Source organism: Topomyia yanbarensis, chromosome 3, assembly GCF_030247195.1.
Source record: "Topomyia yanbarensis strain Yona2022 chromosome 3, ASM3024719v1, whole genome shotgun sequence".
Lineage (NCBI taxonomy): Eukaryota > Metazoa > Arthropoda > Insecta > Diptera > Culicidae > Topomyia > Topomyia yanbarensis.
Genome location: NC_080672.1, coordinates 331,801,609 through 331,825,838, shown reverse-complemented (window position 1 = coordinate 331,825,838; position 24,230 = coordinate 331,801,609). Strand labels below are relative to the sequence as shown.

The 24,230-nt window shown below is 38.7% G+C and overlaps 1 protein-coding gene across 1 annotated transcript in view; it reads left to right on the top strand.

The window, feature by feature from the left end:
- LOC131692867 (gamma-1-syntrophin) overlaps positions 1-24,230 on the top strand; it is a 179,140-nt gene that overhangs the window by 142,604 nt on the left and 12,306 nt on the right. The window contains exons 5-9 of the mRNA XM_058980205.1: positions 14,959-15,085; positions 15,453-15,593; positions 23,140-23,324; positions 23,440-23,823; positions 23,912-24,115. Of these exons, the coding sequence (XP_058836188.1) occupies positions 14,959-15,085; positions 15,453-15,593; positions 23,140-23,324; positions 23,440-23,823; positions 23,912-24,115 (1,041 nt within the window). The remainder of the gene's footprint in view (positions 1-14,958; positions 15,086-15,452; positions 15,594-23,139; positions 23,325-23,439; positions 23,824-23,911; positions 24,116-24,230) is intronic.

Here is a 24,230-nt window from a genome sequence, read left to right as displayed (position 1 = left end):
GCATTTTTCCATTTTCTGAAAACCCGTAAACATGTTTCCAATCCATAAAAAAGAAAATGAACGAGACATAAAAAATCATCCATTATAGGATTCATTGAACGCTGTCTCGAGCAAGGTGCTTAGAGTTCTAAGGTGATTCGTCTTTGGCAGTTACTAGGCGAAGACTGAGGTAAGCGTGCAGCAGGCTTCCGGGAAGATTAATGATATGAGCGCTCGGTTGCATCCGGCCTACAAGATGATGGACTTCTTCGCTCCAAAGTGAAGCCGACGAGTGTTTCAAACCATCCACCGTAGTTGCTTCACTAATTTCGCCAAGTTTCCGTAAACCAAATGATAGGGCTGTCATTTTTTTCCGTGCATAACCTAGTTACAGTTACATTCATTGACAATTCACCGGTTGACCGTTGCCACAGATCGTGAGATAAATATGATTGGGAAGCTACTTAGGACCGTTGATGTTTCTGCTTTACTTCGATGACGTATGTTTACTGCTGAAGACTCCTCTCCGGTCCTTCGCAGATGATATCAAAATATTTCGTCTCATCCCTACATTTGAAGATTGCACATATCTCCAAGAATAACTTCAAACCTTCGCTGATTGTGTTGTAGCAAAAATTCGAATAACATTCTGGAGGGAGGGGGGCTTCAACAGGTGGGCTTTTACTGGCCTGATATGGTCACCTTAGGAAAACCGTACTTTAGCATAAGGTTACTTTCCGGTGAATTAAAAAAAAAAAAAAGAAGAAAATCCAATCTTGCAAACTGAGGATGTTTTTTTGTTTATCGTTGAACATAGAGTTTATGGTATTTACCAGCCTCGAGTTCGAAGAAAGTAGCACCGCTAAAAAGAAATTGGTGTCATTTTGGAAAGAAAATCTTCTGGTAAAATGCGAAATATTGGTCCAAAGTTATTTATTTATTTATTTATTTATTGAATACCTTGTAACGTAAGACATGTATCTTTTTTAATGTTACAGTTCAGATTGCTGGAGTTCAAAAACATGAGACTATAAAAATATGCTTTGTGCAAATTGTTCTCTTTAACTAACCGCACCCGTCTATTGAAAGTTCAGTAGGAGATCCCTTTTGAAGCACGATCTGGAATTAATTAATTTAATATAACTGGGTAAACTATTCCAATTAACAATACTTCTGACGAAGAACGAATGACCGTAATATGTTGAAGAATGTTGTGGAACTCTAAAACTCCTTGTGCGCGTGCCTCTCAATGGAACTAGTTTTTCCGAGAGATAACTTGGGTTTGAGGTTTTGATGATGTTGAAAAGATTTATGCAAGATATATATTTATAGAAATTACTGAAAGAACAGCCTATAAGTATCTTTTGCAGATGTGATACATGTGAGTACCTGGAAAGATTGTACACATATCTTATACAAGCATTTAATGCTACTCTTAGCTTATGAAGTGATTCACTCGATGCATTTGTATAAACAAAATCTCCGTAGATGAAATGCGGCAGCAACAATGTTTTGAATAACTTCAATTTAGTTTGAATGCTGCAATTCCTTGTTGTCAAATTTAAACGTTTCAATGATCCATAAATTTTTGAACATTGATGGTTTATGTGATCATCCCACACCAAATTGCTATTGAAAATAACTCCTAAATTATTGACTCGGTGTACAAAATTTACTTCAACTCCATCGATGCAAATATTTGGAGGTAAAACAGTAATCCTTTGTTTAGAGATAAGCATTGCTTTTGTTTTACTAGGGTTTATTAGTAAAGAATTTTCTTTTGACCAATTGACGATTTTGCGAAGGTCGTGGTTCATCATGTTTCCAATGGTAGTTATATCTGTAATTTTGTCCGCACAAATGTATATTTGAACGTCATCTGCAAAGAGATGAACCGAGCAGAAATCTAAAACGCTTGGGAGATCATTAATAAAAAGAGAAAAAAGAAGAGGACCAAGGACTGACCCTTGGGGAACTCCGGATAAGATTGGTTTGAAATCAGAGAGGATTTCATTGTGACTTACTGCCTGACTACGATTGCTTAAGTAGCTTCTTATCAATTTTGCTGCCTCGTTAGAGAAGGCATACAGTGAAATTAGTTTATTTACTAGTTTACTATGCGAAACTCTATCGAATGCTTTGGCAAAATCTATTAGTAATAAAATTGCGATTCCTTTTTTATCTATCGTCTGTGCAATATCGTCGTGTACTCTCATTAAAGCAGTCTCAGTGCTATGACAACTTCGAAATCCAGATTGAAAACGATGTAAATAGTTCATTCTGTTAACGAAATCAGAAATTTGATTCTTGATTAGCTTTTCAAATATTTTGGATATACTTGGCAATAAACTTATGGGCCTTAAATTCGTTGTTGATGAAATGTTAGCTTTTTTTGGAATCGCGATCACTTTTGTTCGTTTCCATTCGCTAGGAAATTTACTGGTCGATATTATAGCATTGTAAAGATGTCGAAGCATAGGCAACGCATAAGGAATAATGATTTTGATGAACTTAATAGGAATGCCATCTAGTCCGACAGCATTTGACTTAATTTGGAATACAGCATTGATAATTTCGTAATTCAAAACAGGTCGAAAGCAGAAGCCATTTTCATGAGGTGAAAATCGGACATTGTCTGTATCTTCAGTCGAAAAATTAGATGCAAAATAATCATTTATTGAGTTTGCAGTGAGGTCGTAGTTGGCGGAACGAAAATCTTTGGTTGTTATTCCTAAGCTTTTAATACTTGCCCAAAGCTGCTTGCTTGGCAAATCCACATTTAGCCGTTGTCTGTCATAACCTGCCTTAGCTCTTGCTATGGTAGAATTAACCTTATTTCTCAGACGCCTGTACAGAGCATGATGTTCAACAGTCTTACTAAACTTCCAATTCCGATATGCAAGATCTCTTTCTATCATTACTTTCTCGATTTCGTTAGTGAACCACGGATTCCTACGATACCGCCGAAATTTTAATGGGAAAAATTGCTCATGAAGCATATAGAGATGGTGGTTCAAGATGTTAGTTAAAATATTAGGATCGTCTACACTAAAATATTCATTCCAATTTATACCAGCAAATGTTTCACAAAGTAGTACAAAGTCAAAATTGCAATAGTCACGGATCCAATAACCAAGTTCTTCGTTTGCGTGTGAGAAATTGAGAGACGCAAATATTAGATCATGCTTGGAAATCCCAGACATTGATAACTGGTTAAATTTCAAAACAGTTTCAGGTGAATCACTTATAAGCAGATCCAAAAGGGAAGAGCCAGTATTGTAGAAGAAAGTTTGTTCTGAGTTTATTATACTATAGGACATGCTAGAAATAGCGTCATTGAACCGCAGTGATTTTCGTGCTGGTTTGTGTGGATCAGTATTGAAGTCGCCAATAAAATACGTAGAAGCATATCTTACAGAATATTCATCGAAGTGACCTCGCAAAAGATCGGAGCAATCGACACTAGGGGGATTATAGTAAACAGCCACAAGCAAACGATCACGCCCTAGGAGAATCTCAAAGATTAAATATTCAGTGCAAGTCGATTCACAGTACAATGACTTACGATTCAAACGATAAACTATTCCTTTTCGGATATAAACGCAAATTCCTCCACCGTGTCTATCACGATCGTTTCTAATCAAGTTAGTGACACATTGAACATGCTTTTTTGATCACAATACTTACTAAGCCTACAAAATCTGATAAAAAATCATGGTTTTGAACGTTCTATTTCACTATGGAGTTCTTCTTGATAAAAGCAACTTCAGTTTCCGCTTCATTATCGTCTAATACGTCTCTACTGGATGGAACTGTGGACAATTTTGTGAAGTCAGTTTGCTGTTAAGGCAGTCGGCTAGATCTGTTCATAACGTAACTGGACCATTATGGGACAGCTAATGTTGGTTTACTTGCCACAGGAATAGTTCCCTTGCCAAATCATTTTTTATTCCGATAATTCATCCGCGAAAACAAACTATAATATGCCATAAACCGCAATCAGTAGCATTGTTAAATTTGAGCCCCTATTTTATATGAAATTCGTTTTCGCGTAAGTTTCATCGTCAACCAAAACACATCCCTCGAATTTCATCAGCACTCGTCCGTACAGCTAACGGAACCGGACTCTGGCCGTTTCTTTGTTATTTGGAGCTACTGTTAGGTTATTTATCTTCTAGGTGACACTTGTTGTCTTCACGGAGATGGATTCGCCGCTCAGTTTAGCGTGTAGTTTTTTGGCCACGATGGCCAAAGATCTTTGACGAGTAAACCAAAGATCAATTGTCCTAAGTGACTTTCTTGTGTGAAACCTATAGGCATTACAAATAAGGTACCTTTCAAAAGCTGCATTAATATATTGGATTTTTTTCAACTGGCCAACGATTGAGAAATGCTTCTCAACAGGCTGACCATAAATGAATTTGGTTGAATCTACACTTGTACTTTGACTTGTGCTAGTTGTTCTTTTATTTGGTTACTATGGTTTTCCTGATAATACTGACTCCAATATGGAAGCTAGGATAACCTTAAGGGATGAGTTGAATTTGAATTAATTTTACGGGAATCTGCTTTTCGTGGAACAAGAAATTTTCCTAAATCAGTGAAAGAAAAAGAAAGGTGAATTTCGACCGAATAGACGTCTACTGACTGACTGCAAATATTGTATATTACCAATATAGTCCACTCCTGTAAATCCCATACGAATCACAAAGGACATAAATGTAATGCCATCTGTGGACGAAAAAGGTTTTTAATCTCCATAAATAATCATGCCGCCGTAGATTGAAATGTCAAACGCGCCCAAGAAGTATAGAAGAGAAAGGTGGGAAAATTTCATGGCTCACAGAAACGAGGCTTGCTACTCCGCGAATTGACAGTTTTCGGTGACGTCAGAGAAATCGTTGAGGTAAACAAACGAATTTCTCGAAAGTTGTTAATTCACAATATTTGAGCTCTTTTGGTGGAAAAAATAGTGTGCAATGGATTCTTGACATAAATTACGCCATAACTACACTAGACACAGTGGATAATCAGTGCATCTATGTGATTATTAGCGTAAATCGGGAATTTAGGTGCATGTCATAGAAAACATATCCCACCGTAATATTCTGTTCACAGCAAAGGTATTGGACATCGGCATAGCTTCCTTGTGATTTATCAGGTGTCGATCATTCGTTAGCAGCAAACAATATAGGAATTTCATGTAATTATTTTCGCCAACGATTTCTATGACGCGCGCTCGTCAAATGTTTACACTTTAACGAGCTAGCTCAGTATATGTAAGCCGTGGGCAAATTGTTAATTTCCTAACGTGTTGGTATTTGTGTGTATGAAACCTTGAGTATGCTGCCAGCCTGCGCAACGTAGGAATCAACAGATGGAAAAAGTGCTGCCAGGCCTGCGCAAGAATCGTAAGAATCAATAGTTGGAGCTCAGTGTAAAATATTTCGTGGGTTTATCGGTGTAACTTTTTTTTGCATCAGCTGCATTTTAGGGATGCTGCTTTAAACTACCAGAATCTTCTCCAGCTGCGTTAGAAAAAACTATCCTAAATACATGTACTGCCAATGAAAGCATAAAAGTCCTATATTGATAAACAGAAAGCCGAAAAAACACTTGAAGATTTACATTCTCATTGAGCCTTATGGATGGGACAACCATGTTTTAGGTATTTTTATATCAAACCTGGTAATCTTATTTGTTCATTGCAGTGTTTCAAATAAACCACACATTTTACTCCAAGGAGCCTGTTTCAAAAAAGTGGTGGAAACCAATCATTGTTATGCACGATTCTGGGAGTGAGTAAAAAATCAAAGCAATCCACGTAGGTTTTGACGCTTAGGTTTTCACTCCCGGTTTTGGCTCCTCCTGGTCGCTCCGGTTTGAGATTCTTATTCTCTCACCGCTCATAGACCGAATTTAATTTCAAACTTTGCTAACAGTTCTTCAATATTTGCACGTTTAATTTCTCAACTAACCCAGCAGTACGTATATATTGAAGCAAGTCCTTTGTTTTCAATTTAATTTTCTTCAACGGGGAAACATATCTCAAACCCGGTGAAAAAGTATTTCTGCTGGAGTGATGAAAAGCTAAAGTTCAAATGCATAGTGGAAGGATGCAAAACAGGTGTACTATTGCTTACTGTAATAGACGTGTACGCTAATCATTGAATACTAACCTGCGAGGTCTATCGAAAAAGGTTTTGCCACGAACTGTACCAAGGTTCTGTTTTTCTTTTGTGCTTGATAAAATGAAAATTGAAAATCTAAATTGAGCTCAACATCGGGCTTTTAAACTGTACGCTGTAATTACAATCTAGTAACCTGTTTTCACTCCTTGGCGGTTTTCACTCCCCAGGAGCCAAAAAACCACGAGTGATGAAATCATGGATTTTGATGATTTGTCAAATTATGGTTTTTTCAACGCATGCTGATTGGAGTGATTTTTGAAACACTGGTTCATTGTGATTCAGTGGTGATACAGAATACAATCCAACAGATAACTCATTTTCGTCAAAAATCCATATGGGACTCTTATACTTTTATGGGCAGTGTAAGCAGAGAATGAGATTTCCAGCATTTTCGTCAGCGAAATATTTTTCTGTTTCCTTTTTTCTGTAAACTGTGCCTCTTAATGAACTGGTCAGACTACGCAATGATCGTTATCTCATGTGGGTATTAAAATATGATGATTAGAACAAAATCATGTAGCTTTCTCCTGCTGAAAAGATAATAAATCCAAAAAAGTTTTCTCCACTGACAAAACTTAACATGTTATCATCATGTGGAAATCTGTTGAATTATTTCAATCCACAAACACATTAAATACACACCGTTGCCACTTGAATATTTATTTGAGGGTGGGAGATATGGTTTTCAAATGAAATTCATGCGAACATGGTGTGAAAATCGCATCAACATCATAAGAAATACCATTAATAAAATTTTCAAATGAATTACACGTGAATATCACATTGTGTTACTTATAGATTTCATTGGCAGAAGAATCGGTGAAGTCAATTGTTTTACATGTAGAAATACAATACATGTTTTTCGTGCGAAAGTCATGTGGAAAGTTCAATAGTATGACAATGATCATTCAATGGATAAATATGTCATATTCACGTGGAATTTGTTTGAATTTAATTTGAAACACCACATGAAATGATTTTAATGGATTTTCATGTGAAATTCAAAGGAATCGCACATGAAAGTGATGTTTAATAGCATATGGTTTTATCGTTTCAATGATTTTCAGTATCCCTAATCTAGAAATGTCGCCACCTCTACTATAATGTATTGTGTTGAACTGAGAATTGTCATTACGTACTGCAAAATTTACAGTGTACTAGTAACCTTTTGTGCCATGGTGGCGCCAGTGTGGTGTCTTTTAAGAAATGCAGAAGTGAACCATATTGTTATTTTATAATATTTGCTGACTGGCATTTTATTTGTCTGGCAAAATGATACCGTAAACCGGGGTGAATTTAATCACTCGAAACTTTTTTCGTAGATCGCTTATTAAACCAGAATAGTCTGTCGAATCATTTTAATTTGAAATGATTTTTATCCCAAACTTATAAAATATTGATTTGTTATACGTTTTGAGTATATTGTTCGGTTTTTGGGTACAAAAACTACAAAAAACCGAAATTTGACTTTACCTGATTTTTACGAAGCTTCGTAATGTGTCTATATATATTAAAGTCAAAGTTTGTATGTATATGATTTATAGACTCCCAAACGACTTAACCGATTTCCGTAAAAATTCATGCACAGTGGGCATTTGTTATGGAGCGTGTTTGTGTGCTATTGGTTGGGGATTATCTACCCGCCAGATGGCGCTACGGAACAAATTGTGTTTTCCTCCTATTTCGTTGACAATCGCAGCAACGCGCGATGGGTATTAGCTAGGTTTTTATAAAACAAATAAATCTCAGATTTGAGCAAGAGTAATAAATTACAATTTCCTTTAGATTGGGACATGCTAAATTTAGTTTTAAGAGTTTGTTTACTTTTAATACATTTTTTGTGAAACTAGTTGGCAATTATTTCAAATTATTTTTTTTTTATTGTTCAATATTCCAACGTGTTAAAATGGATGAAACTTTTTGTACATTGATGAAACACTGAAACAAAACAATTTTAGTAGTTTTAAAGGTTTTCACAATCTTTTATTTTAGTTGAACACAAATTATACGAATTTTGGTTACTCGAATTTTACAGTACATTGAAATACTTTGTATAATACCAATTAACATCTATTTAACAATGAGTATCTTTCCAGAATTAGTTTAAACAAACATTTGAATGAAAAACATTGACATCAATAACTTAATGTGGGTGAACATGCAGGTTACCAGACTGTAAGCGGACAATTGTAGGTAAAACCATCCAATCTTGTTCTCCATACATCAATACATGGTTTAAAAATATTAAACTTGAATAAAGTGTGTTGCGTCTAAAAATATGTAATGATTACTTCGAAAAGTGATCAATGTCACCCCGGTTTACGGTACTTAGATCTTCGCGTTTCTTGTCAGATTAGCAACGAATCAGGAGTCACACATAGAAGCAAAATGGCAACATTACTGTACAGGCAGTTTTTCAAGGATGCAGAATTTATACGCGGTGTTGGGCCACAAAAATTGAAACAAATTGAAATTTCATTGAGTTGCTGAAATTACTTGCTGATAACAAAGCAAAGCTGAACACAAAAAAATTACCTTGCGTTGTTTGTAGTAAAAAGATCAATGGCTAAATAGACTCCCTGAAGATTAGTAGAAAAAATAGTATTGCATTCAAGGATGGTGTAATTTTTCCAACTATTTGCCAAACTCTAAACACGAGCCCCGTAAAAAAATTCCAAAATTCGACACTATTTTGTTAGGAAGGTGTGCCCCCTTTGTCAACCAGCTGAAGCCGCCTATGTTTACTTATTATGACAAAGTCGCACTTTTATAATCGAAAACCCACGCTGAAGGCGTTTCACATGCAAATAATCATACCTGGACTTAAACCCAGGGATTGAATATTTTGTCATTTTTGGTTCAAATACACCTGGTAGTGAAATATTAAAACACACTGCTCTTTTGTACAGAAGTAAGATGTAAAAACATCCAGTTGCCCGCTCATGTGCTCGACAATGCAACACCAGGGCAATATTTAGTTCAGTTCAAGTTGCAATCCTTCACAATCCAACAATATACCAGAATTGCGATCGTGCGACTAGGCGGAGTGATTTTTGGTAGGTATTTTTGTTGTTCACAAGGGTGTCATTATGTTTCAAAAAGGAAACGGTACTTGAACTTGCACATTTCAGTCCGTCACATGAATAGTGAATACGGATTGCCTGAACCCCACACGGAAGCGCACAGAAAATGCAATCAACCGGAGTTTTCACCCCCGGTCGGATTATTTTTGTCTCTCTTTCTGTGTGCTACGTCGTATGCATATATTTCGTGCCGTTTCAGTAATTCATTCATTCACATGTCGTCGCTGTTGTGCTATCTTATGACAAGCGCCATTTAGCACATTTCGAGAAAAACGATTTTTAAAGTTTGAGATTGAATATCTTGAAACTTACAAATGGTATAAACAATTCGACGAAGACAATTGATGCTTCTATCTTTTCTGCATTAATCTCTCAAATATTACGAAGATCGGTTGACTATGTTGCGAGTTTTTACTATGAATGTAAACAAAAGTCGCACTCACACATGTCATAGGCGTGTATTGATGACAAAATTTGTATGACGTGTCATAATCGTACATGGAAAATTTTCCATAGAAAAAAATCATCTATTTTTAATTTTTATTCATATGTTTTCGTTCATACGGCCTATAAACAATCGGTGAAATGCATTTTGAAGGAAATGAGTCAGTGAATCTAGAAAAAATTGTTATTTTTGGTTACAGTGTTGCCAAATATCCTTTATTTACAGTTTAAAACTAAAACTGTGTTTTTCTCACAACTCGTGTAATTTTCTTTTAAAAATGTTCAAGCCATTGTGTTCCTCAGACATTTTCACACATAAAAACATCTAAAACTTCAATATAACTTGAGAAAATTCCTAGATACAGTGATTTGAAGCAAAAAGCTCACAATTTCTCATCATGTTTCTCGCTATATGTGAGTAACCAAGTAGAATTTCAAATTTCTGAAAACGCCACTTTGTAGAGATTTTTTAAACAAGTAATGTGGCATATCTAACTCCGTTTACCCCAAAATGGCGGTTGTCATAAGATAGCACAACAGCGACGATGTGTCAACCAACCTAACTAAAAGGGTAAAACGGCGTGTATGTAAAGTTAGATTTTACACCAACCTACCATAACCTCATAAAATCCTCAAAATCTTGGCAGTGTGTTAAAGAAAACGTGTAAGATTGTCTCAAAACAAGAAGCCGCGACTTTTTTTATAGTTTTTGCACAAGACGCCAGGTTAAAAATTGAGAAATCTGTTCTAGTCTGCGCATTATAACAGAAAACTATAGAAATCAGTGCATTAAAACAGAAAACTCGGGAGATCTGTGCAGTTTTAAAAATCTGTGAAGAACCTTGAAACCTGGCATCCCTTCTTACAACTTTGCTCCTACTCGCAATGCAATTTATCGCATGACTGTTAAAATGTGTTCACAAAAGGTTTGGAAGCTTGAAAAATGAAGGAATATTTAAAAAATACCTTTGCTAGATTTTGCCGTTTATAATAGTGGATTGTCTACATAGCATGAGGAACTCGTTAAGTTCCTAAGGGGCCGTATACAAATGACGTAGCCTTTTTTCGGCGATTTTTGACCCCTCCCTCCCCCCTCGTAGCATTTGGTCACAAAATTCTAACCTCCCCCTCTTAAATAACGTAGCATTTATCTACACCCTCCCCCTCGTCCCATGCAAAGCGCCCGGGTGATGAAAAAAAATATGTTTTTCAATTATTTTAAATACATGTCCTTTCAAAATGTTTGACGACTTTTATCAACATTTCCATTATAATAGCAAATTGCGTGCAAAATAATGACAAATATAGTGTTGATAGTTTGATTTTGAATTTTATATGTCAAGGAGAGCATGAAGACAAGTTCTCTCAGTTCACAATCGTGCAGCTGCCAATGATTCTAATAACCATACGTTCATATAAATTACTAAATTTTGTTTGGTTGAATCCGAAGTGAAAAATTAATTCAGCTTCCAAACTAAGTCTACTAGTTAGCAACATTAGCTAACTAATGCAGCAAGTTAAATCCGCATACAAAATCTTTTCATATTTTTGCGAACTTGTAATTCCGCGAATCGTAAAATTTACCTCATGAAAAATTTAAATTCATTTTTTTTTGGGAATGGAGGATCATTAAATTGTTGTCTGCAAACAATGGGTTTAAAACTTAATGCTACGTCGCACAACTTCTGACCCTACCCTCCCCCTCGCCACACTTCGTCACAAATTTGGTATACCCTCCCTACCCCCAAAATGCTACGTCATTTATGCATGGCCCCTAATGGAATTTAATATTTGCTATTTGTGTGCCTAGAGAATCTTTTACTAAGAAAAATGTACACTAATGGGCATAGAAAAGCCTAACAAAATTTTGCGTTTCTAAACGTTTGAATTCAATCTTCTACAACTTTGTCGAATTTTTGGATAAGAATTTGATAGCTGGATAATCAATGTGTTGGCCTACCTATTCTATTCTATTCTATTCTAACCCTTACACAGCCAGTATTGAAAAGCATCCTGGAAAACACTGCAGTTATTCTTTAGTGTTTTTCTTGTCAACATTAATATTTGAAGTATATTATAATATGTCGCAAATATTAAAACGGCCAGGCGTACTGTGCAGAGTTGTGTTTGAAGATGTTTCAATATTATACGGCAATTGAATTATTCACTTAGTGAACAATTGAACCAACGAATCGTGTTGAAACTTGAATGAAGAAGAAACGAGGACAACCGTACCGACCGTTTCAGATTATAGGGGGTTAGGATAAAACGTTGGGAGTGACATGGCTAAGAAGGTTAATGTCACTCCTTTGGTCCTTTAGGATGGGACAGAGGTATTTACACCTTGCCCTGGCTAAAGAGCCTAGGTTAAAGCGCCTTTACTCGCTCTGGGAATATTTGCAATAACTACATAATTCCTCAGAATTAGGAAGTCATTGCAAATATTGTTATCTTCTGACTAGAGACACCAATCTACGTACCCTAATCTGTGTAATATTTATTGCCTGTAACAATGCTACTGCTGCTGCTGCTGCTGAAAAACTGAATAGTGATCTAGGAAGTTTGAGTTCTTGGCTAAAATTTATTGATTTAGAAAAACCCAATGAACAGTGATTGGGTTAATTTTAAGTTGGATAATGTGTTAGAACGTGTCAGTGAAATTAAATAGTAATTATAGATGAAAATCTAAATTTCAAAAAACACATCGACTACACTATCAAAAAGATCGCAAAAATATGGAGTTCTATGTCGGTTAATTAATTTTACACGTTAATTCGAAAAACATAGTTTTCCAACTTTGTCGCACTATGGCGGTGTAGTGATCGAATACGGTAATATAAACTCTTACAAAGGAATCAAGGGCAAATGAGGAAGGAGATATACAAAAAACAACTGACTCTGAGATGGACAAGTCGTTGCTCTTTCCGGTACCATAACGTAAGCTATTTAAACATGGCATCAATATAAAAAGTCGTAAATAATAAAAACGGTGCAGATACTTAGCAATATTAGTGGTCCATTTCGATACGAAAGTTTATTCGAAACGGCTGTTTCCAGTCAAGCCGAGCGGACTGCATTTCCCGTCCGCCATCAACGGGGTAATCGAAATACTGAAGTAATCCTACCGGATCCCTTGAAGTTCCTCCTCCAGCCTGAGTGAAATCTGTTGCTTCTTCCAGAAAGATTAAACAAATAATCCTTCATCACGATGCAATTCAGCACTCAACTTTTCGCAAATGAACCTTTTAAAATTTCTTTTTAAGCTACGGTTTAAAAAATCTAAAATTGTGACAGCCTCAACATTTTCACAACCGCTTGAGGCAAAGCCTACTTTTCGAATCCAATGTGTTGGCCTACCTACATACATAAAAACCTTTTGGTAATATATATATAATTATTTCGGTAATAGAAGAGAAATAAACAAGAGAATAACCAATCTTTCAGGGTGTTAAGCAATAACTGTTTCCACATACTAGTTCATGCTAGCTAACTTAATTAAAACACACAAAAAAGATAGTGAAGAACTCATTCGTCTATCAACAGTAGTAGCGGTTTACTGCCAGTAGTCATAGCAAATGAATCAAGGGAAATGCAAACTCGTTCTCTCACTCACTACCTTATCCCTAATTGCTTACCCAGTGAAGTCCGCACACTCGCATGGGACATCCAAACAGGAAGCTGTACAAAACAGCATAATCCAACTCTCCACATATATAGCATTGCAGCAGAAGAGCGGGCGACGAAAATTGTGTGTCTCTCGGGATATCTTTTAATTGATGCAAAGCCTTCCGGCGTGAAACATTTCTCTCCCAAGGTCGTAGATAGGGGGACTAAATTATAATCAAGGCTGACCCCGATTCAAGCGTACGGTACGACTCTCATACATAATATGTTCGCAGTATAATTACAATTTGTTCCCCGGATGTACGATGCCTCCCTGAAAGGAGGTGACATTTCAGGATGGATCACTGCTTTATTCGCAGCGGGGCGTTTCGTGTTGCTTTTCAAGCACCAAATGTGTAGGGGAACTGGATTCAAGATGAGCCTTTTTCGGATGTACGGACCGCCGAAACACCACAGCAATATCATAAACATGTGAACGATTAAAAATATGCACCAGAAATGCAAATAGTGTTTTTGTTTTTTGGAGCTAGCGTCAATCCGGCGCTAGCCTAGTCCTATCACTAAGTTAGTGTCAGATTCTGATATAACAAAGTCGAAACGCAAACTTCATAATTAATTCAGTTATGGGTTTTGCTCCCTTCGCGCTTAGGGAGAAATATAACAGTGAGGTTTAACTATTTTAGCCGTAGCAGAAAAAATAGGCCAATTTTTCTTATGTTTTGACGTTATGGGTTAAAATTAAGAGGAAGGTTATTGTCTATTTGATACACTTACTATTGTGTTTTATTTCGAGATAGAACCGATAGTTCCAGGGGATTCACTTTTAATTAATTGTTGATAATGGTTCTTAACCCATAGAATTAGTACATGTAATCGATATTACGTGTTATACACATTATATCCAACTTTCACTGTCGAGGTAATACGAAGTAAACCACTATCAAACGAATACCTAGCAAAAAGTAATTCTCACGCTATCTCGTCTAAAATTTATTGGACTCCAACGAATCGTCAATCCCTTCTAGGGCAGTACGATTTTTCATTCTGCCCACAACAAGAAATCGTTTTCCCCCAAAAGGCACTCAACAGATTGGATTCCACTAGCGGTTGGTCCACATCTTTCCTGTGGGCTAATACCTACGGTATATCCTCCGCTCAGCCCAATGATGAGAATAGAAGTGAAATAAATGTAACCACTTTTGATAGAGTATCCTGCTTACGGTGCTCCACCACCCGCTCGTTTCGCTAACACCGGAAAACCGACAGCGGACGAAAAGCAGAAGAAAATTTATTAAATTCCGAAAGTAAGCAAGCCTTACTTAAGCATTCACTACTAAAACATGCAACGGAAGAGAGGGGTCACTCAGAGCGGATTTATCAGTGTCTAATGAAATTTTCAACGATGTACGTACTTCCGACGAGAAACGCCCATTCTTTCAGGAGTTATAAATCGTGCAACGTTGGCATCATCCTTTCAATTATTTTCGAAGGCATGAAAATTATGCTAGAAATAATAAAGGCAGCAGAGCAGCCACTGATAAATAATGATAAAAGCAAGGAGAAGATGTAATCATATTCGAAAAAATAATTGTTTTGTGAATAGTATTTGATAGGTTTTCATTTTTTTTTGATTACAGGTCAATGGCGAATACATCACAGCTTGCCCGCACGACGATGCCGTGAATATCCTGCGAAATGCTGGCGACATAGTGGTGCTGACTGTGAAACACTATCGAGCCGCAACGCCATTCCTACAGAAGCAGTGTTAGTATCTACATTCTGGCATTTGAACATACATGAATATTTGAGACCAGAACTCATTCAACTCTACTCGCATTTTTTCCAATTCCGTCAGCCATTCTACGGCGTTAGACAATTGACTGGGCGCTGGTGAAATTTCATTTCACGTGGTTTTTACCATGGTGACACGTTTCTATTTTCTCCTTTTTCTCTTTTTTTGCTTGCGGCCTGGGATGATGTTGGTGTTTTTTTTTGCGGCACCACTGTATCAATATCGCTGCACGAACATCCGGTCCAATTAATCCTATGGCCGATGCCTGAATAATCCCAATGCTCTGCGATGGTGCGCGCTACCGTCAATGGAAACCCAACCTGTGGGACATGCCAACAGTGAGCCGAGAGACACCGGAGTCGGACAATGACGCAACCTGTGCCGAGCTGAAGGCGGATGAGGTTTGGAAATCGGCAAACAACAGCAGACCAGTTTCGATCAGCTCCGAGCCGGAAAATCGATGGATTGATTTAGTGTCGGGTGAGTGGAGAAGTGTCACGTTTTGTTCTATTTTGTTTTGGCCATTTTCAGACTCTAGTCTAATCTAGTCTACCCTACATAGCAAATGCATGAAAAAATCCTAGAAGTGAGAGATCTGGGTTTGGTTAGGATTTTTCGCTTTTAGATAAACCATTTAAATTATGTTTCAAATAAAAATTAATGGTAAATTTTTAGAAAACAATCTTTACGCCGCCACCAAGCGCCATAATAGAAATGATTAAAGGCTGATATGAAAATCAATATTGGTTTGGTTAGCTTGAAAACTAAAACAACATGTTTTCCTAATGCTTTTTTTTAATATAGATATTAGATTTTTGCTCTTATTTTTCTCAGACTGATCGAATTACGCCCCGCGGTGAAGCCATGCGTTATAGCGCAAAACTTTGTTTCAATGGCTACCATAGATCAAACATCTATATGGGCCATTCACATACCACGTGTAAAAAAAGTCTTCATTTTTGACCCCCTCCTCCCCCTCCGTGGACAAGCGTGGACATATCTTATACCCCTACCCCCTCCCCACGATGTCCATGTAAACTTTCCAAAATTTTGCGGGCCATTTCATAAATAAAAATGGGTTTCCAATTCTAGGAGAAAATTTTCCAATGTGTTAGAGTAAGATTCCAACTTAATGAAAATCATTCAAACTTTAACCATAGAATATCATAGAATCTCTATGAGAAATTTGCATGGAAATGTCTCATTTTCGTATGACATTTCATCATACTAACATAAAATGAATATAGATATATTGACAGATTGTTGGGTTGGCTCGTCAGTTTAGCAAGCTTTCAAATCCAAAAATAGTGGAATAATAATTGCCATCGATGTTTCAATTTACATAAATACCTGCACATTAATACACTATGCTATTATATGCGCTTCGGCTATTTCAAAATCTTGAACAAATTTCATATTATTATATAAGATAAAAAATGTTATGCAAAGTTCACTTGGACATTACCCATACTCCTACACCCCCCCCCCCCCCCCCGCCATGTGGACAAGCGTGGACTTTCTCGCTCCCTACCTTTAAATTGTCCACGTGGTATATGGTTGGCCCCATATGCATAGGCGGCTCCGGCCGGCTGGAAAAGGGGGGCACACCTTTCTGACCAAAAAGTGTCGAATTTTTGTAAACTTATTCCTTAACACGGTTTATATTTAAAGATATGCGAATAGTTAGATAAAGCTTCAAATTTAATTATTTAATTTTAGGTTATGATTGACAAATAAGATATCAAAGTTTGTTCTCGCTTTGTTGGGCTTTTTTGTTTATATATTTTTCCTCGACAAAACATCAAATTGAATACTTGCTGTGCTTCTCAATGGATTTTCAATTTACTTTCACTGATTAGACAAATAGAAATGACTGTTTGATGTCATGGGGCAATTTTTCTGACCCAACAAAAAATTCTGCATCCTTGAAGAACAGCGTGTACAGTAATGCGCCCATATTGCTTCCTTGTGTGAAACCTGATTTGTTGCTAAACTGAGAAGAAACACGAAGATCTAGGTTCCATTTTTTTAAACAAATAAAGTGACTTTTAGTTAGTGGATGTCTATTCGGCCAAAGGCATCTTTTTAATTGGCATTCTTAAGGTTGGTTAAGGTCATCCCAACATTCATATTGGAGCTAATATTTTCAGGAAAAAAAAACAAAAGAAAAAGAAATCAGAGAACAACTAGCACAATTCCAAGTACAAGTGGTGATTCAACCATATTCAATACAGGTCAGTCTGTTGAAAAGCTTCCTTTCTCGCTCGTTGACCATAATTGATTGAAATTCAATGTCTTAATGCAGCTTTTGAAGGTTAGAGTACCTCGGGCTTAATCTCAGTTAAAATGCCGATAGGTTTCACACAGACTTAGGACAATTGATTTTTGGTTTATTCGTAAAAATTCTATGCCATTACGACGAAAAACTGAAGACTGAACTGTGCGGCGAATCCGTCTTCGAGGAGCTACAAATGTCACCAGGCAAATAAACATCCTAAGCCTAACAGCAGCCCCAAATAACAGAAACCGGTCGGAAACCGAGCCTGTTAGCTTCACGGCCAGGTGCTGACGAAATTCGATGGATGTGTCTTGATCGCCGATGAAATGTATGAAAATTTAAACTTACAGCTTCATGTAAACGGGAGATCACGACATAAATTGTAGACTCGGACGTACATCATAAACCGTGTGGTTCTCCTCGGACCAGCAGGGGATTCCTCCAGACGATTCCGTAAAATGGCTCAGATGCGGATTGACAGCGCACTGAGTTGCGCGTGTAATGTTCGTGTGTTGGTTGCGTGTATGTTGACTTGTACGACAGAGATATATTGTGTCGCCATTAAGTCGCATCAAATCATGGTACAGGAGGAAGAGGGAACTTCTGAGAATGAGTAAAAAAAGAGAAGGGTTAGCTACATCTGAACATTGATGGTTTTTAGGAAAGCATATACGAGGAACATATAAGGAAGATCGCAGTTTGCCGAAGGGAATCAGTACTCGGAGCATGCCCCGACAATATGGTCGATATTGTGATAATCGTCGCCACAAGCGCATTTGCGAGTCCAATATGTAAGAGATGCGCATCTAACATGTAGTGATTGAACATGAACATTGCATCACACGAATGTATTCTTTAAGCCACGGTTTCGTTGATACGTTCGAGATAATAGAATGTAGCCAACGTCCTAACACTACATTCACCATTGCCCCACGATGTCTGCCAACTTTCTAGTAGCTACCGATGAAAAATTTTATGGATTTCATTGAAACAGATTGTCTTTCGAAAATGTCACCTTTTTTGCACCCGCCGTTGTTCAAAAGTTCGCTTCTTCATTACCCGGTATGGAGCAACGAGAAGGAAATCTTATACAATCTTCAGGAATCAGACTATATTAGCTCAAATGGCACTTTCCTCGTGCGTAGTCGGTGATTTGTGCATCGTCCGAATATAGTTTCGTATGTAAGGACGGCCGAAAACTTGAAATAGCAATTGCGCTACTGCTGGGCAGTTGCATAATAGATTATGTGAGGTTCTGTAGTTGGATTCACAATATTTCATGAAAATGACACAGCGCGCTGAATAGTTATAGAAACGCTTTTATTTGGTGATACTTTTGTAGATTTCTCTAATAATTGCGGTACTCAAACGAAGCCCAGGTATTTTTTTTCTTCTATTTAACTTATCAAAATTGACGGGATGGGCTCAGGACCAACAAAGTCAATCGCTGCATCTGCCCTGGTCAATTCGTCAGACCATGCATTTCCAGTAATACCGGAATGTCCGAGCACCCATACGAGGTTGGTAAAATTGTCGATACTAAGTCAAAGTTAATCTATTCGAATTCGGCATGCAATCTCGAACTTGGACCGTGTTTTGTTCGACCTAGTGGCCTTGATTGCAGCAGAAGTTTATAACTTTGCCGCTCGGTTGCTTTGTTGTAGGTTCGATTGTGACCCGCACATAATCATAAAGATTTCTGTTTGGAATGCAGTGCAGTATCTACCAAACGAGTAAGACTGTTCCAATCTCATTTTACGACAGTAGACACCAACACTAGCACGTCCCTCCATCAGAGAACCGTCAGTGTAACAGTCCACTTGCCAATCCATATATCCAGATAACTACTCTCGTTGAGAGGGTATCTTCACATGGAATGTCCGATCAGGAAGAATACTTATGAATGTAATATCGCTGATAGGAAGAATATCTTCACTTTATGCAAACATTTGTAAACACTGGTAGTAAGATCAACATAATCCCTGACACATACGAGCATAAAAATGACTTAGTTTTACGATTGATTTTAATTTTAAGTCTATTTCAAATGTTGATAAGTGTAATTTTATAATATTGCGCATGAAAAGTACTTATTTTATGTAAAATTAAACGAATCACGATTATATCTCGTCATTTCTCGAATTACGGTTTGTCAAATTGTTTTGATCAACCAACCAAAAATTTTGAAGCATACAATTAGAATGTTGATGAAATCGAAAAAATATTCGTTTTTCCATTTAACATAATTTGAAGCAACCAAAAAACATTTCAGATTGCCTGATTGCAAAAAAAAAATCTCAGTCAACTTGAAATAAAGGCTTTGAAGCGAACTTGAAGCCAGATTCATTTGAAGGATATTGCGAATAACACGTTATTCACCAAGCTCGGAGTAAGCATCAAACAAACCTGCCCAGACCATTAAAGCACTAACGCAGGATACTAGTTTCTATACTAAAACTGGAAGGTATTTTTACCATACCCGCACAACATTAGACAAAGTTCGAAGTGTTTTTTTATTAAATGGTCAACAGTATGTCGAGCATAATAACACTATATTAGCATGAAACGCCACTGGGTGAAATTCTTCGCGAAATTCCTTGAGAAATTTCGTGAGAAATTCCACGTGAAATCTCGCGTGAAACTCCTTGCAAAATACCACTTGAAATTACGCGTGAATTTGACATAAAATTCCCTGTGAAAATTCGTGCAAAATTCCGTGCGAAATTCCACACGAAGTTCCGTACTGAATTCTATGTGAAATTCCGTGTGAAAGTCCACACGAAATTCCGCGCGAAATGCCGTGTTGAACTCCGCGCGAAATTCCACACGAAGTTCCGTGCTAAATTCTGTGTGAAATTCCGTGTGAAAGTCCATACGAAATTCCGCGCGAAATACCGTGTTGAACTCCGCGCGAAATTCCACACGAAATTATGGGCGAAATTTCGTGCAAAATTCCCCGTAAAGCTCCGCACGAAATTCCGGGCGAGATTTCGCGTGAGATTTCAGGCGAAATTTCTCACGAAATTCCGCGCGAAATTTTGCGTGAAATTACTGGCAAGATTCCGTGTATAATTTCGCCCGAAATTTCATGTGAAATTCCGCGCGAAATTTCATGCGAAATTCCGTGAAATTTCATGTGAAATTCAGCACGGAACTTCCACGGGAAGTTCCGTGCTGACTTCCGTGTTAAATTCCCTGCGAAATTCCGCATGAAATTCCACGTGAAATTCTACACGAATGACCGTGTGAAATGCTGCACGATGTACTGTGCGAAATTCCGTACGAAATTCCACGTGAAATTCCGTGCGAAATTCAGCGCAAAATTCCGTGTGAAATTCGGTGTGAAAATCCGCGCCAAATTTGGTATTCCGTGCTGAATTCCGTGTGAAATTCCGCCCGAAATTTCGTGTGAAATTCTACGGGAAGTTCCGCGAAAAGTTCCGCGAAAAGTTCCGCGTGAAATTCCGCGCGGAATTCTACATGAAACTCCGTGTGAAATTCCACACGAAGTGCCGTGTGAAATGCTGCACGAAGTACCGTGCGAAATTCCGCGTGATATTCCGCGCCAAATTTCGTGCGAAATTCCGTGTGAAAATGTGAGCGATTCCGTGCGAAATTCCACATGAAGTTCGGTGCAAAATTTCGCGTGAAATTTCGCGCGAAGTTTCGTGTGAAATTCCACGGGAAGCTCCACGTGAAATATCGCGCGGAATTCCACAGAAAATTTCCTAGTGAAATTCCACCCGAAGTGCACGAATCATCCTGCGAAAGTCCGTAAGAAATTCCGTACGAAATTCCACGCGAAATACCGGGTGAAATTGCACCCAAAATGCCGTGTGAAATGCTACACGAAGTACCGTGCGAAATTCCACGTGCAATTCCGTGCAAGGTTCGAAGTAAAATTCTGTGTGACGTTCGGCGAAAAATTCCGGGTGAAATTCCGTGCAAAATATCGTGAGAACTTCCGTGTGAAATTTCACTTGAAATACCGCGTGTTATTTACGGTGAACATTCGCGTAAAATTTTACTTGAAATTCCGCGTGGAAATCCACATGAAATTCCGTGTGATATTCCGCGCGCAGTACCGTGGTAAATTCCACGTGAAATTCCGCGTGATATTCCGCAAACATGATATTCCGTGCGAAAAGCCGCGTGAAATTTCATGCGATATTCCGCCTTAAATTCTGCGTGATATTCCGCGTGAAGTCCCGTGTGAAATTCCACGTAAAATTTCGCGCGAGCGAGATTCCGCATGAAATTCCATGTGATATTCCGCGGGAAATTCCGAGCGAAATTTTGTGCGAAATTCCGTATGAAATTCCGCGTGATATTCCGCGTGATATTCCGAGCGACATTCTGCATGAAATTTCGCGCGATATTCCGTGCGAAAAGCCGTGCGAAATTCCATACGATATTCCGCCTGAAATCCCGCGCGAAGTCCCGTGTGAAATCCCGCGCGATATTCCGAGCGACATTCCGCATGAAATTCTGAGCGAAATTTTGTTCGAAATTCCGTGTGAAATTTCGCGTGACATTCCGCATGAAATTCCGTGCGAAATTTTGTGTGAAATTCCGTATGGAATTCCGCGTGAAATTCCCCGTTATATTCCGCGCGAAGTCCTGTGTGAAATTCCACATGATATTCCGCGTGATATCCCGAGTGACATTCCGCGTGAAATTCCACGTGAAATTCCGCGTGATCTTCCGAGCGACATTCCGCATGAAATTCCGTGCGATATTTCGCGGGAAATTCCGCGCGAAGTCCCGTGAGGCGAAATTCCGTATGGAATTCCGTGTGAAATTCCGCGTGATATTCCGCGCGAATTCCCGTGTGAAATTCCGCGTGATATTCCGAGTGACATTCCGCATGAAATTCCGTGCGATATTCCTCAGTAAATTCCGAGCGAAATTTTGTGCGAAATTCCGTATGGAATTCCGCGTGAAATTCCGCTTGATATTCCACGCGAAATTCAGCGTGAAATTCCGTGCAAAATTCCACGTGAAATGCAGCGCGAAATGCCATGAGAAACACCGCGTGAAACTCCGCATAAAATCTCGCGTGAAATGCCGTGCGAAATCCATCGCGAAATTCTGAGTGAAAATACGTATGAAATTCCTTGTGATATTCCGTATGAAATTTGCGTGAAATTCCGCGATATTCCGTTTGAAATTCCGTGCGAAATCCCGCACGAACTTCCATGCGAAATTCCGCGGCAAATCCCGCGTGAAATTCTGCGCGGAATTTCGTTTCCGCGTGAAATTCTGCGCGGAATTTAATATCAGATTCGGAGAAATTCTATGTAAAATTCCGCGTAAAATTCAGCGTGAAATTCCGTGCGAAATTCCATGTAAATTTCCGCATGAATATCCGCGCAGAATCCCACGCAAAATCCCGCACGAAATCCTATTTGAAACTCCGTGTGAAATTCCGAGCGAAATCCCGCGCGAAATTCCGTGTAGAACTCGACGCAAAATTCCGCGCCAGATCCCGCGTGAAATTCCGCACAAAATTCCGCGCGAAGCTCCGTGTGAAATTCCGCGTTATATTCCTCGCCAAATTCCGCGTGAAATTCCACACGAAGTTCCGTACGAAACTCCGTGCGAAATTCCGACAATAGTAGACTATCTTTGCTCACTCGACGACTTCGTTGCAGCTTCAATTTTATCGCAGTCTTGCCCGCAACTTCTTAATTTTACTCTCCAAATACTATGATTCTGGTCAACACAAACTTTATTGATCATCCCCAGTTCCTCTCATGATGGCCTACGTGACCCGCTACATCTACGGTACGGACAAGCTGCGACCGAACGCATTCGAAGTGCGAGGACTCAATGGAACAACGACCGGAATCATCCACTGTGACGAGTTAGCCATCCTGAGCCAGTGGCTTAAATACATCACCGATAACATCGTCGGTCTGACCAGCCTGCAGGTAAGCCCCCTCAATTCAACGCGAGTTTTTCAACACAACAGATAAGTGAATGATTGTGCTGTTTTTGCCTCTATTTGTCTTTTTTTGTTCTTTTGTCTGACCCGAAATCCGACAGATGAAATTGTACAACCGCAACTTTCCGGTCGGTGAACGGATCGAGTACATGGGCTGGGTGAACGAAGGGGTCATCAGCAATCACATCTCGTGGCAGAGCTACAAACCGCGCTTTCTGGTGCTGAAGGGCACCGAGGTTATGCTGTTCGATGCACCCCCGCTAAATGTGGCCGGCTTGCAGAAGGCTACCGTCGCGTACAAGGTGTACCAGACCATGTTCCGGGTGGTGAAGGAATCCGAGACGGTAGATTCGCGGCAACACTGCTTCCTGCTGCAGAGCTCGGGTCACGAGCCTCGATATCTGAGCGTGGAAACGCGACAGGAACTGTTGCGAATTGAAAACAGTTGGAATGCCGCTATTGTAACTAGTGTAATTAAGTTAGGGGTGAGTGTGGTGTTGAAACTTGAACACTATCCGAACGGTGACGTTGGACGAGATAACACAATTTGGGGTTTCGTTCTTTTTTTTTTAGCGTAAAACATTCGCAGTATCTCACCACGGTAAGACTGGTGGCCTGACACTGGACTGGCAGGCCGGATTCTCACTGACTGAAGGCGCCGATGCCAGCGTGATTTGGCAGTATAAATTTTCACAACTGCGAGGATCTAGTGATGATGGTAAATCGAAACTGAAATTGCACTTCCAGGACCATGAGACACGTTCCATAGAAACAAAGGTATTAATGAACGTAATCCTACTATGACTTTTTTCCGATATATCCTTTCAAAAATTTTAAACTAAAAACCATTCGAAAGCTATTTCCACAACTCTGCTGATCCTAGCATTCTTTG